A 15,408-nucleotide genomic window follows, 5' to 3' on the forward strand; every position below is an offset into this window, starting at 1 on the left:
TAAATGGAGATTAATGTACCTACCTTCACAGAGTTGGTGCAGTCCTGTAATATGTAGCAAACAGTGGCTGGCACTTAACACCCTTATTAGCACTTTTATCACTATCATTATTTTTTATGGGTACTACCAAAACACTAAATATATCACTTAAATAAATTCCATCACTTTAGGATTAACCTAATTCCTCAGGCCAGGTATTAACCTGGTCACTCAATTTCATGAGAAAAATCAGTATATCTACACACACCTCAACACTGAACCTCTGGATGGAAACAAATTCTGCACACTTTGAGATCTCACACATAGGCTGACAAAAAAAATCAAGCCTCTCTGTACTCTGACAAGTCCGTTTACAGGCAAGACCACAGTGGGATTCTCGGTGTACTGAACTGACTTGGAAAACCATACAATTGGCAGTGGGTTGAAAACTCTGCAGGGGGAAACTAAAACAATGTCGGATATGCAATTACTGATTCAAGATAGAGGGTCTGTGTTCCCAGAGCCTCCTGCAGCATGAGGCTGAAGAAGGAATGCAAAAAGAAGGAAAGAAAGAAGGACCCACTAGCATCACCTGAGTATCTGAGGTGGAAGTAAACGTCTTCACAGAAATCTTCTTGGCACCAGAGTCAGGCGAAGTTGCTAGCGCCCGATTCTGTAACATCAGCGTAGCGGTGGCTGTTTTGATTTCCTCCTCCTTTTTACTTTGTGCTGGGAGGGAAGATGCATGCGTGCTTGTACTCTCCCGACCACTTCTGGTTTCTGGAACTTTCCCATCTTTGCTCTGCTGGGGAGGCCTGAGGGGGGCCCCCTGTAGCTTCGCGAAGGCACGGCCCACGCTCTGTTTCCCACGGTGATCCTGAGCAGGTGACCTCTGCGGGCAGACCTGTGACGGGCGGAGGAGGTGTTCGCTGGACTTGCCCAGGTTCCGGCTAAATTCACTCAGGTACTCGGAGTTCCCCTGGAGACCAAAGGGAAAGGCACTATCCACGCTTCTGGACCTCTTCCTGTCTTCAGGGTTGATTCTGTTTCGCTTCCCAGACCTTCCTCTCCTCTGGAGGCCAGATTTTTGGTCAAACTTTTCGATCAATTGATCCACACCAGGAATGGATCCTGTATCAATATCCCGCCCAGTTCCTGGCAAGAAGGGGATGTACCGTCTGTTTTCATGACGATTCACATTGTCAGCATGGATGGCACATTCCTGATCATCAAGTAAAAATCTGTACAGAGAGTTGGCCGAAGTGGGAGTTGCCGATGAGGAAGAGGACCTCCGGGACCGAGCTCCATCCAGGACGGGTCCCGCTGAATCCTGTCGCCGGAAGGGAAGCACGTCCGGCCTGGCTTTCTTGGTTTCGGGATGGGTGTGTGGGCTGTGGGCAGTTAGGGACCTCCCACTGGGGGAAAGGGCCTCCTCTACCAGCCCCTCCTTGGTGCAGCTCTGAACATTTACGCACACTGAGGTCTGCTTCTTGGGGTCATCTATGACCACAGAGCTGCACAAACGAATGGCCGTCACGCTGGATTTGCCCACATCTTCCAAAGGAGAGCTGCTAGGCTGCGAACTACTAGGTTTGGGGAAGCATGTCCAAGCCTTCTTATTGTTGGTACCTTCTGTTAAAGTGTTTAACCAATTACTCTCAGGAGGCTGGTGATTTTGCAAGTTCAATTCATTCTTTTCAGGGTCGTAGGGCTGCAAAAGCTCTGGATGCCGCTGAAAGTTGAGCATGTGAGATGGCTTCACTGGCCCCTCTTTGCCTTCTAGAACCCCATTCTTGCCCTCAAAGAGAGAGGATTGTTTCAGGTTTCTTACAGAACCAGGTTGGGCATAAGGATTTTCTGGGAGCTGCAATTCTGCGCTGTCCTCCTCTAGCACAGACCCGTTGCTGGAATGCAGAGGCAGGTTATTTATCACTGGAGATGGAAATGGTGGCCCGTTTTCAGAAAAAGACGAGCCTGCTAGACACCGCTCCGTGTTATTCAGGACTATATAGGGGTGGCCATCAATTCCCTGTACCCGAATACTGACACCATAGGAGCCTGCCTTAGAGTTCTGGGCATTCCTTGATTTTTTGCCATCATCACTTGCGAGTCTCAGATGGACACCATATTCTTGCTGCACATGTTGATATTCACCGAAATACAGCTCCATGGTTCACTGGTTCTCGCTACCAGGGAAAAACAGGTAAAAAGAGGGCATTAGGTACGAATCGTACCTGTTTAAATGAAGATTATGAGGGGAAAGTTCAAGAAGACACAAGGAGCAAGGACACTTCAGAACCAAAGAGTCACCCAAACAGGCCTTTCCGGATGCCCTCTGTGACCACAGTGTTGTCAACACTGGGCTTGAACCCTGGCCTCTGGGCGGAAGGCTGGCATACTAACCTGACACCTTTGGCATAACTTCCTTACTCCGTTTCTAGTTGACAGCCCGTTCTGGTTGCTTTGGGTTTTTTTCCTTAGTTGGTTTCTTCCCACTTTATGCTATTTATTTTTAACCAATAGGATGTTCCAGTTACCAGCATTTGAGAACAAGGTACTTTTCCACGGAACAATTAAGAGCTAAGGAATTCTGATGCTCACCATTTTTCCTTTCTCCCATACTATTATTGATCTTCTTGTTGGAATAACACTTTCAACCTTTTTTAGGTACAGCCTTGCTTTGAAATCTCTATCACTATTTATTTGGATATAACATTTAAAACATTTTTGACTTTGCGAGGCTGACAATCAGAGAAAATGAATAAAAATAACTCTTCATCATCTTTTCTTACCAAAAGGGATCCAGTAACACATTGATCTGAAAAATGTTATAAAACACTGAGGACTCAGGGCCCTTTACTTTGTGATGTATCCTAATGCTAAGAATCGGGTGCCATCACCTTTGGTGGGGTGTGGCCACCATATCAGAAAGACCGCACACAGATGACCGGGAAGGACACCCAGCCCACCCCACCCTCAGAGACCTCCCACCAGAAATCACTTCCACCCCCTGAAGAACTCTGAGAGCAAAGAAGCCCCAGGAAGAACAGTAGCAACTGGTCACAGAGAACAGCTGTGTCATTTCTTTCACTGCTAGGGGCTTTTTCAGTTGTCTTTCTATTCTGGACTCAGTCTGGCAGCACATTTTCTGAGAAAATCATCTATCAGATCCACATTTTCAAATTTATTTGCACAGTTTTTTTTACAAAGCATAGATCATTTCATCTCTTTTATATCTCGAGTTATCCAGTGTCTTTATTTGTGCTTTCTTCACCGGTCTCTTGTGTAAATAAAATGTGTATCTATGTATATTTTTTAATAATTGTTCTCCTAAACAACTAGCTCTTAAGACATAGCAATCATTTTTCTAATTTTTTTTTAAGTTTCTTTATTTTTGAGAGAGAAATACAAGTGGGGGAGGGGCAGAGAGAGAATCACAAGCAGCCTCCACACTGTCAGCATGGAGCCTGATGTAGGGCTTGAACTCTTGAACCATGAGATCATGACCTGAGCCAAAATCAAGAGTCGGATGCTTAACTGACTGAGCCACCAAGGTGCCCCTCCTTTTTTAATTTTCTTATTGAGTTCTAGTTCTTTATTATTTCCTTCTGCTCTCCTTCGCTTTTGTTTTTCTGTTTCCAATTTCATGACCTGCGTGCTTCATTTACTTTGATTCTTTAATTATACCCCATGAGTTGTGATATCTATGTCAGTTAGGAACTGGGCTGGTTTCTACTAACAAAGAGACCCAAAATAGCAACTTAAGAGTTAGGATTTTTTTTTTCCCCCAGAGGTAGGAAGTCCAAGGCTGGAATGGATGGTAGGATATTTCTGAGCAACACCTCTTTTATCTTTCCAGTCATCTACTTGTAGCATGTATTAGACACTTTATGATTGGCTAACCAGCATCACATATGCCAAAGGTTTATCAGGCCAGCTGAGTCAACCTTTCTAAGGAGATTTCCTGAAAGTCCCATCCATCAATATTACTTTGTATCTACCTCATTGGTGAGAACTTGATCATATGTCCACCCCCATGTACAAGGATGGACTGGGGAACAGATTTTTAGCTGGTCACTGACACTGAAAAAAATCAATGTGGTGTTAGTAAAAAGGCAGAAGCAAACAGACACTCGGAGAGCAGCCAATAACTTCCACCACAGTAATGTTTCTATCATTATTTCCTAAATAGTTTCAATTTGTGGTTTTGATTTCTTCTTTGACCCATGAGTTGTTTCTCAGAAAGTTTTTTCACATCCAATATGTTTGCTGTTGTGTTGTTTTGGCTTAGAGGATCTTTATTTCTCTATGTTGTTAATTTCTACATGCACTGTAGCCAGAAAATTAAACTTATATTATTCCTTCCTTTTTAAATGTACTGAGGTTTCCTCTGTAGGGACAATTTTTGCCAACATTTAATGGGTAATGGACATAGTCTCTTTTTTAAAGCATGGAATTCAAAATATATCCATACAACTTTAGCAATTATTTATTCAGCTATCATACATCCTTACTTATTTCATCTTTTCAATTTGCCTTAAGTCTTCCTGGATGTAGCTGTCTCCTACTAGCATGGTGCTGTCACTTCTGCTGGTGACTGTTCTTTTAAATGCTAAATATGTTAGATGTCATCACCTCCAATTTTACAAAGAAGAACAATTTAGAGTGGTATATTCATCTGCAAATTCATTATTAAGTCACCAATCCCAATTATGTCATTATGCCTACTTTTACTTTCAGAGTTATACTAACAGAATTAAGTGATTTCATTTTAATCAAAATAAAACAAGACATAATGAAAACCTGGACTCTTCAGCCTCCGTTCCCCATCCCGATCACAGTCCCCAGAGGAAACCAACTGCAAATTTTAGCTGTTTCTCTGGTATACACCTCTATGTTGCTCACTACTGTGCCTCACAGCAACTTTGTGTCCCTTTTACACATGGGACACACCATACATACCAATTTCTCACTCTGCTAGCTTCTCAATATTATTTATATTTGTATTATTATGGTAATATATTTTTATATTAATATTTACAGTTATGATTATATAAATGTTTATTCATTAAAGAGCCAACCTGAAAACTATGGCCATCTCTCCTTAAAATATTTAACTTTTCTAGAGTTAATATGTGATTGCTATTTGCACTTGCCTTCATTTCAATATACCTAACCTTAAATTCTTTCATCTGCTACATGACATGTTAGATGCTTGCCTGTATTCATTTTCAAATAACCAACATATTAGATGATCTGGTGCCCTTTTCCCCTGGTGCAGCCGCCAATCCTCCTGCTCTCTATTAAGGTCTGGTTACTCTTTTCCTTCTGCACCATATTGTTTCCTAAGTTTTGGACCTTCCTTGTTCTTGGTTTACCCAATTGGTCTGACAGAGCACAACTGAGTAGCTTCTTAAGACCCAAGAGAGTAAACTTTTCCAGTCCTTGTATTTTGAAAAATGTCTTTACTCTATGCTTACTTTTGATTGATAGGCCAGCTGGATTTAGAATCCAGGTTAGAAATAATTTTCCCTCAGGGCGCCTGGGTGGTTCAGTTGGTTAAGCATCTGACTTCAGCTCAGGTCATGATCTCATGGTTCGTGAGTTCAAGCCCTGCAAGCCCTGTGCTGACAGCCCAGAGCCTGGAGCCTGCCTCGGATTCTGTGTCTCCCTCTCTCTCTCTCTGCCCCTCTCCTGCTCGTGCTCTGCTTCTCTCTCAAAAAAATAAATTATTAAAAACAATTTTTCTAAGAAATAAATTTCTCTCCAATTTTTTAAAGTATTACTTCCATTATCCTGTAGCTTCCAGGGATGCTGTTAAGAATTCTACTATTAAGACATCCTTTCTTCCAAGTGTGCCCTGTTTCTTTTTCTCCCACAGTTTTTAGGACCTTTTCTTTGTCTCTGCTATTCTGAAATTTCACCATGACTTATATGAATGAGGGTTTTGTAAGACTGGGCACTTTTATAAAACATGGGCGTTTAATGTAGTTCTTCAATCTGGAAATTCATGTCATCATGTCTATGAAACGTTCTTATTATTTCTCTGATAATGTTCAGAGAACTGTTTTGGTCTTTGCATGTAATATATTAGTAATGTTGTATCTGTTAGGCTTTTTCAATTTTCTTTTCTTATCCACTTCTCAATTCTGTCCTTTTAATTCTACTTGAGAGCTACATCCTCAACTTTTTAAAAAATTCAAGTATTTATCATCCCCCTTATCTCCTTTTTGTTCTCCAAGTGTTCCTGTGTCATAAACGCTATTCTCATTTTAGACATAAGATAGCTTCTCTCCCTTGGAAGATACTAACTATAACTTTTTTCAAAAAAATAAGTTTTTTCTGCTTTCTGCTGTATCTGCATCTGCTATAAGGTTTCTCCTTTCTGGTTTGTTTTGGTCCTTTCTTTCATGTTGAAACCTTTCCTAATAAGACTGGGATCCTTGGCTGCCCAATCCTATTTAGCAGTGAATTCCTAAAAGCAGATTGGAGGCTCTGTGTGTGTGCAGTGGAGTTATTAGCTAGCGAGCGTCAAGTAATGGGCGTGGAAAGGTGCCAAGATTTCCAGTGAGGGACACGCACATTTCAGGATCTGGAGCATTTTTTTCTGGCGCAGTTTGATTTCTCAAGGAAGGAATCTCCCAATCCATCGCTGGGGCTGCCCAGGCCTGGCTGCGGGCACTGTGAGACAGGGCAGTGGAAGAGTGTGGAGGTCCCAGCTTTCATTCAATCCCTTTATTTTCAGCCACCCATACTCCCTTCCCTTCCTCAGGGTGGGCAACAGAACAGAAGCACGTGGGTATCCAGATATCCAGGGTGTAGACGAGGCCCTGGACAGCTAGCTGCTCCGGTTCTCAAGGCACTTACACAGTTCCCTAGAATTTGGCCCCTCATCCCTGCCTCCTATGGCAACCCAGGCTTCATGCCTTCCATCCCTGAGCCTCCCAGCGGCTCTCTAGTAAAGTCACCTCCTTTCTCCACCACTGCCACCACAGGGTGAAGCCCAATCACCCCACCAATACAACGGTCACTCTTCTGTGTGTGATCGAGCTCATCTCCACAGGGTCTACACTGCCATTCTTCGTCTTCGTAGCTTTTAACATTTTTTCGCCTTTATGATCTTTTGAGTGGGATTTTGAAAAAGGTAAGTCGCCTGCTTTTAAACTGATCTAGCTTGACAAGGCTAGTAATATTTATAGAACACCTCAACACTAGAATAAGAACAGCCAACGTGCCTTACGCTGAAGAAGCAACGCACAAAGGCCAGGACCAAGATGACCGGGTGTGTCTCAATCCTGATTCCGAGCAGGACTGGCACGTTTTATCCTGGATCTCTACAAGTGTTCGTATTCATTCAAGTTCGTAACAAGTACTTTTTTAACACAAGAGCTTCTGAACAAACAACTTTACTCCCTGCAATGCTTTGTTTATGATATTTGCTAAATGGGTCACAACTTCCTCACCAATAATCTCTTCTATGCTGACTCTGAGTTTTCTATGAAAATATTTCTTCTAATATTTATTAAGAAAATTCTTTTCGAGGGTTTTACAGCCCTTTTCATTAGCTGCTGCTACTACAGTCAACACTAATTACATTTCAATCTTTGAATAAGGCCACCTTGGTTTATTATAATCTTAGCTCCCTGTTAGTAAATTAATCCACATATTTGAATTTCATGAAATGTCCACTATTTACATTTCCTTGACAACAAACCTCAATCCAATATTTTCACAGAATGACATTTCTCAGCTGGGCACGGGTGTTTTAAACAAATGTGGATTTCCTTCCCAATCACAGTGTAAACACTGAATTAATGAATGAGTTTAAGGACAGCTGTTCATTTTCAGATACCAGGCCATGCCACAATCCTAATGCTCTCCACAGACACATTTGCTCAGTTGGGGACTAAGCCCAACCAAGGACTTACATAATTTGGCAATAAATGTGGACCAATTGCCAGGATGTAACATTGTGACACTTGGCAAATAAAAGTGGTGTTTTGGAGTGGAAATAATGCTTTTGGAAAAGACCACTAAATGATGATAATTGCTTTAGTTAGCGAGATCAATGAGTGTGTTTCTGAGTAAGAACAAAGAGCTTAGCACTTGGAAGTAGGAACATATGCCAGACAGAAACATTTCCTCTCTCTGGGCCATCACATGTTATCAGCTGAGCACAGAGATTAGTGACAGTGCTGGGCCACACATCCCTACCTCACTGCTCTAATTCCCAGGGGAACCCCCGAGACCTGGAAACATAGTCACTAGCCACTCCGGAGGCTCTCCTAGCTACGGGGGAAACACCACTAGGCATTTGGAAATGTCTCTGCCATGGCTTGCCCTCCATCCTGAGGATGACAGTCCCCACGAGCGAGGCCAGGCTGGCTCAAGCCCCCAGCACAGCACCTGGCACAGGAAAAGAATTCTGTGTATGTCTGCATGGAATGAGTAATTCTTATTTTATCATACAAGTCGTTTAAAAGAGCATCTAAAGCAGAGGCAGGGAGCTAATGAGCTTCCTCAGAGCAGTCTTGAACTTAATTCCAAGAAACAGGAAGTGAGCGACAAACCAAAAAGTAACGTCCCCTGAGTGGGATCCTGTAACTGTCTCGCTCCGAGGGAAGCTGCCGCCAGTCTGATGATACACACAAGTTAACATGTGTAAAGAGTGGACAAAACATTCACTCTTAAAAGACCACTTGTAGGACAGGTGGGAAGACATGAATTTTAGGGGAAGTATCCACAGTAGAATGTCAACTAGATAAAAGTGAAAAATCAGAATGCGGAAAGCCTAATATTAGCAAAATGCAGACGGGTTTTTAAATGTGCTCATTCCCAAACATGACAGAAAGAGGCAGTCTTACCTCAACTAAGCTTTATGTTCTTTCTTTTCTTTTTTTCTTTTCTTCCTTCCTTCCTTCCTTCCTTCCTATCTGTTCTGTGGTGCAAACATAGGAAACTGATCAAACTTTTAAGATTTCAAAGGAAATGTCTTCACATTGTCAAGCCTTCAGAACTCCCTGGGAAAACAGTTTCAAAAATAAGCTTTGAGGTTTGAAAATAACAGCAGAGTTGCTGTCTAACCTACGTAGTTCAGTGTGGTTTGAAGAAGGTAAGAATGACAACCGAAAGTTTTCTATTTAGGGGGAATAAATTCAGCTTTTAATATTGAAGGCTGCCGCTTCCTCCTACATACCCTCCCCTCATACAAAAAGGAAAGTGGCTAGAGGAGGGGGTGGGGGGAGTCTGTAGAAAGGTTCCTTTTATACTAGGGATGGACACTTTGGCCATCCAGGAGTCTAAGGATCGGGGGTCACTAGGACTAACCAGTCTAACCACACTCAAACTGGAGCACGGACACCAAGCTGGGTTTCCAGAGACCCCCACCTCGCCTCTGGAAGTCTGCTCCTCCTGTCCCCATGGATGGTCTCCATCACATCAGTCTCTGTTCCACTTTTGTCATTTTGATCCCACTCCTCTTTCCTTACCTGCTTGGCATGTGTATTATCAATAAATTTATAGTGTTCTTACATTCCCAACTTCAGTTCTAAAATTCATTGCCTGACATTTTATATTCCACATGGAATATAAATACATTCTGAAAAAAATACAGAATTTGTGTCCAAACAATGTTGATGATATGTTATTCATCCCTTTTTACCTCTTAACCCTGAAATCATTTCTAAACAATTCTCCTCCCAGTGCAGGGCCAAGAGATAGAAGTTTGCAATTCTGGGGGTGCCTGGGTGGCTCAGTTGGTTAAGTGTCCGACTTCGGCTCAGGTCATGATCTTACAGTCCATGAGTTCAAGCCCTGCGTCAGGCTCCATGCTGACAGCTCAGAGCCTGGAGCCTGCTTCAGATTCTGTGTCTCCCTCTCTCTCTGCCCCTCCCCTGCTCATGCTCTCTCTTTCTCTGTCTGAAAAATAAATAAAAACATTAAAAAAAAAAAAAAAAAAAAGAAGTGTGCAATTCTGGGAACACAGCACCAAGGTGCAAGGGTGGGGAATGTGTCTGACATTTGACTCAAGTCAAATCCTGGCTCTGGACAAGTTCTTTATCATCTCTGAATGTTTCCCTATCACTAAAGCCAGATTATTGATGATGAGTGTATTTGGTAATTGAGAAAATTAAATCATATATTGTATGCTAAACAAAATAACAGGAAATAATAAGTGAAAAATAAGGAATGTGGCATTTATGGCTACAAGAAAGTAACTTTGATCATAAAATGTTTTTCAATACTTACGAGTCAGAGACTAAAAACCACACTGGTTAACCAAACAGCTCTTAACCACCAACATCCTGAAATAAGTTATTAACTAATTAAGAACCCAGACAGCTGAGAATCTAAAGTACAGTGCTATGTCTACAGTGGAAATTTAATAAACAACTGTTGCAAGTATAAACGGATGTCTGTATGTTGCCAAGCACACAGAAAAGATCTTATCCAGAGACAGATCCAGGACATTTGTGCTACAGTTTCCTATAGGGAGCCTAAGCCCAAAATACATAAACACAAGGTTATTGATCACTGCCTTTTTTCTACAAGCCGAAATCTAGCCTCAAAATCCTCCTCAACACTACACCCCTGTAGTCACTGACAATTAGTGTAGACATAAAATAAAACCTACTTGCCGGGGTGCCTGGGTGGCTCAGTCAGTTGAGCGTTTGACTTTGGCTCAGGTCATGATCCTGCCATTTGTGAGTCTGAGCTCCGTGTCAGGCTCTGTGCTAACAGCTCAGAGCCTGGAGCCTGCTTCGGATTCTGTGTCTCCCTTCTCTCTGTCCCTCCCCTACTCACATACTCTGTCTCTCTCTCTCTCAAAAATAAACATTAAAAAAATTAATAACTAAATAAAATTGTTCTTGATATTTTAAGGCAAGTTGTCCTGCCACTATAAAAACGAAGAACCAGGGGCGCCTGGGTGGCTCAGTCGGTTGGGCGTCCGACTTCGGCTCAGGTCATGATCTCACGGTTTGTGAGTTCGAGCCCCGCATCAGGCTCTGTGCTGACAGCTAGGAGTCTGGAGCCTGCTTAGGATTCTGTGTCTCCCTCTCTCTCTATCCCTCCCCCGCTCGTGCTCCATCTCTCACTGTCTCAAAAATAAATAAACATAAAAAAAATTTTTTTAATTAAAAAAAAGAAGAGTTACTCTTCAAGGAGGCCTTCCTGCTTGCCATATTCCTGGCAGCGTCTTACACATGGCAGGCACCAAATGAACAAATGAATGAACTAATTAATAACGTATGCACGATGCACACAGCTCCTTTTAAAATGGGAACAATTTTTAAAAAGTCAAGGTTTTCCAAAACAAATCTCCTATGCCCACCTTTCACACATACTCCTACCTTCAGCTGTTATATGTGTCGCTGTTTAAAACACTAGAACCTGGGGCTCCTGGGTGACTCAGTCAGTTGAGTGTCTGACTTCAACTCAGGTCATGATATCATAGCTCATGAGTTCGAGCCCTGCATCAGGCTCTATGCTGACAGCTCAGAGCCTGGAGCCTGCTTCCGATTCTGTGTCTCCCTCTCTCTCTGCCCCTCCCTCATTCATGCTCTCTCTGTCTCTCTCAAAAATAAACATTAAAGAAATTTTTTTAATTAAAAAAATAAAACACTAGAACCTGAACATCAGGATTATTGTGGCTTTTCTTCCCACCCTGGACAGCCACGTTCATATGATGTGTGTGCTCCAAAAGCAGAAAGCAGGCCCTGGGTTATGAAGCGTCTCCTAAGGGAAGTAAAGAGGACACTGTGGAATTCCAACAAGGCCAGCTAGAACAAGCCCTGTTCCTAGAACCTCCTCAAACGCAATTTCTGCCAAGTGAATTCCAAAGCTAAACATTCTCCCCTGGAATATACGTTATGCCTTCTGCAAAGTATCTCTTCTTGGTCACTCAAAATAAGATGACCAGGGAAATCTGTCCACCTTTGCCCACATCAAAGAAAAGATGGCAGGAGTCAGTATCATGAGCAAACCTGGCCAAATGAGAGCAAAATCCAGAGCCACCCAGGAAGGGTCCATGGCATGCAGTCTTCCCACTTCCCTTCAGGCATCGATTCATAAGCCAACCAGGTGCCTTAAATGTACCTCTCAGCTATCTGCACAGGACCCAGCAAGACTGCTACAAATGACAGGCACCTGGGTTTGTCCCCAGAAGCTTACTCAGTATCATACAGCAGGACTGTTAAAAACAAAAGGTAACAGTGTGTAGCCACCCAAAAATCGTAAAATAGCAAATTAAAATAAACCTGAAATAGAAACCTACCAGATTCCCACATGTGCAAATGCAGGTTTTCTGTTCATCAGTTATTACCCCTAATGTTTGGTGACGCCAGAAGCCTGATAAACTCTTGGGCGCGTGGCAGGGGAAGGGGGACTATCCCAGAGGCCAAAGTCACACCAAACATGCTGCATCTTGCTCTCACCGGTTACTCGGGTAATTAGAGAACGGGTAGTTCTTTTAGATAATGTGAGCGTTTCTGAGGCCCTCACCTGCCTTCTTCTTTCCTGAAACACCCCCACCCACCCCATCCCTACCTTCACACTCCACTCTTCATCTTCTGCCCCAGCCTCCCGGGCTGCACAGCTCCACACGGCTGAGCTCATTAGTACGACAGCCTTGAATTATAAATGGAAGTTGCCATTGTTTGTGCCCCACCACCACCACCAAATTCATGTTGAATTTCTAACCCCCAAAGATGATGCTACGAGGAGGTAGGGCCTCTGGGAGGCGTTAGGTCATTGAAGGTGGAGCCCTCATGAACAGGATTAGTGTTCTTTTAAAAAAGATGCCAGAGAGTCCCCTAGTCCCTTCCACCCTGTGAAGATAACAGCAAGAAGGCATGAGCTATGAAACCCGAAAGAGGGCCCTCACCAGAACATCACAGGCTGGAGCCTTTATCTTCAACGTCGGCCAAACCTGTGATAAGTCCATTTCTGTTGTTTATAACCTACCCAGTCTCTGGTATTTTGTTAGAGCAGCCCTAAGGTACAAAGACAGAAATGAACACGATATAAACAAACGCCATGTATTCAAATGAAATGTGTCTGCAAGTACCATTCACAGGTCATTTCAAAGCAAGAATCTGTCTGCTCTTGGGTCTCATTTCCCACGTGCAGAACCCCTCCTCTCTGGTCTCGTGGGGCCAGAAGCACCAAGGTCAAGTCAGAACTGGGAGCTTCTCCCTGCACACCTTTGTAACCCCAGCCCCGGCAGTGATGGGCAAAGGCCATCAGTTCCATTATCTTTGTTTTATACAGAAATAACAATGTTTTATGCAGATGTCTCCGGTACGGAAGTTGTACAATTCATGATGTCTTTCAATGATTAGAAATTGAAGCAGTAACCAGAAACAGAAGTTTCAACTATGTAAAAAAACAAAAATATTACATATTTTATCCTTTTGGGATTTGTCAGTATATTCTTTGGTATTCATAGGAATATGGATGTTTCAAAATTTCACTCTCTTGAAAGCATGCTAAAATAGCCCACTCAGCCCACTAATCTTATTTTGTTAAAAATAGCTTTTCACAAGCAGTTTGAAACATTAAAACGTATTCCTAGGTGTCCCTATTTTCGTCTTTCACAAGCTTGTATAATGTACAAATGCCTTAAAGAAAATGTTCTCAAAGACCCTTAGTGTTAACTTACTGTACAAATATAAAACCATTATAGTTCCTATGATACCATACAACCACGTTTAAAAAAAATACATTTAAGAAGCCAATGCAATTTTTAAAAATACATTTAAGAAGCCAATACAATTCAGGGCACCTGGGTGGCTCAGGCGGTTGAGTGTCCGACTTCGGCTCAGGTCATGATCTTGTGGTTTGTGAGTTCGAGCCCCGCATCAGGCTCTGTGCTGACATCTCGGAGCCTGGAGCCTACTTTGGGTTCGGTATCTCCCCTTCTCTCTGCCCCTCCCATGTTCACGTTCTGTCTCTCTCTCTCTCTCTCAATAATGAATAAATGTTAAAAAAAAAAAAAAAAAAAAAGAACACAACTTTTTCTTTTTTTTTTTAAAGAAGCCAATACAATTCAAATTCACAACATAAATTTGTATCTAGGATAATGTTAATTTTGCTGAAACTAAATCATGATACCGGGTGTGAACAAAAAGACACTGACCCATGCAGTGCAGATTTTCATGGTTTCACTGTGCAGTTTTTTGTGCCCAGTTTTTAATTCAAACGACTATGAAACCTCCCTTTGTGCAGTCTGGTCATAAAACTACTGGGTATTCACATGGTGTGATGGCCTCATTTACATACCCACTGTATCTCCGTGTTTTCCCAACACATCACGATCATTGAAATATGATGTTATTACCTAAACCCAACCCTTATAAACACAGCCATTGGAACTGAGTGTTGGTATCCAGTTGTCACCTCATCACTCAGGGTATGCTGACTGATGCTAATGTTTCCCTTAGTCACTAACAACTTCTCATGGAGAGCCCCTCTGTGCTAGGCCCCCTTCCAAGGCAGTTGCCCATAGAACTTACGCTCTAGTGGGGAGAACAAACAAGGAACTCATACAGCGACAATGCTATGAGGAAAAGGAAGCAGGGCAAGAAGAGTGCAAGGTGGTGGTGAAGGTCCTTCTGAGCTACAATGATCAAGGAAGCTCTCTCCGAGAGGGAGACACCTGATTTGAAGGCTATCAGGAGATCTTTGCAAAGTCGTGTGAGGGCCAGGTAGACACAACACCAAGTTTAGAGTTCCCAAGAAAGGGATTTACGATTCGAGTTAGAAAATCAGCAAGAAAGCCAACCTGGCCAGAACTAATTAAGAGGTGAGCAGGGGAGGAGCAGGGGAGGAGCAGGGGAGGAGCAGGGGAGCACAGAGCAGTGGGCAGGAGCCAAATGACGGGGGTATGCGGGAATCCCAAAGGGCTCTGGTCTCATCCCAAGTCAGGTAGTTAGTCACCAATGGGAGTCAAATGATGTTGAAAGCCAGTGGCTGGATGAGCTCCACTAGGAAGTCATGCAGATGCAGGGGCAGAGGACAGAGCCCCAGTGCCTCGCTGCACAGTGTGCTCCTGGACAGAGTAACAGCATCCCGTGGGAGCTTGTGAGAAATGCACTCTTAAGTCCCACCCACACCTAGTGAATCATTATCTGCATTTAACAAGATCCACCAGGAGGGCCTAAGCCCCACCCCAACAACACTGAGGAGTGAGAAGAGAAGGAACAAAGACATAGAGTAGGGACTGCCAGGGGGCCGGAGAAAACCAGGAGAGTGGGGTGGCCTCCAAGCCCACAGAAGCTGGGGTTCAAAAAGGAAGGAAGGTCCAATAAGGCAAATGCTGCTAGTAAGTCGGTGAAGACTAGAGAACTATCCCAGTATTAAACAGGATGGAGATCAAAGGTAACCTTGACAAGAGCTCTGTCACTGAGCAGGAAGGCAGGGAAACATGAT

At 43.1% G+C, this 15,408-nt stretch overlaps 1 protein-coding gene across 4 annotated transcripts in view; it reads right to left on the bottom strand.

Moving 5' to 3' along the window:
* The window catches only part of CGNL1 (cingulin like 1), a 157,480-nt gene that overhangs the window by 98,634 nt on the left and 43,438 nt on the right, over nucleotides 1-15,408 (bottom strand). For all 4 annotated transcript variants that reach the window (XM_053889031.1, XM_053889032.1, XM_053889033.1 and 1 more), the window contains exon 2: nucleotides 572-2,165. In XM_053889031.1, coding sequence (XP_053745006.1) covers nucleotides 572-2,149 — 1,578 coding nt within the window. In that variant the 5' untranslated portion in view covers nucleotides 2,150-2,165. The remainder of the gene's footprint in view (nucleotides 1-571; nucleotides 2,166-15,408) is intronic.

The sequence above is a fragment of the Panthera pardus genome, unplaced genomic scaffold (assembly GCF_024362965.1).
Source record: "Panthera pardus isolate Hobbes unplaced genomic scaffold, ASM2436296v1 HiC_scaffold_24, whole genome shotgun sequence".
Lineage (NCBI taxonomy): Eukaryota > Metazoa > Chordata > Mammalia > Carnivora > Felidae > Panthera > Panthera pardus.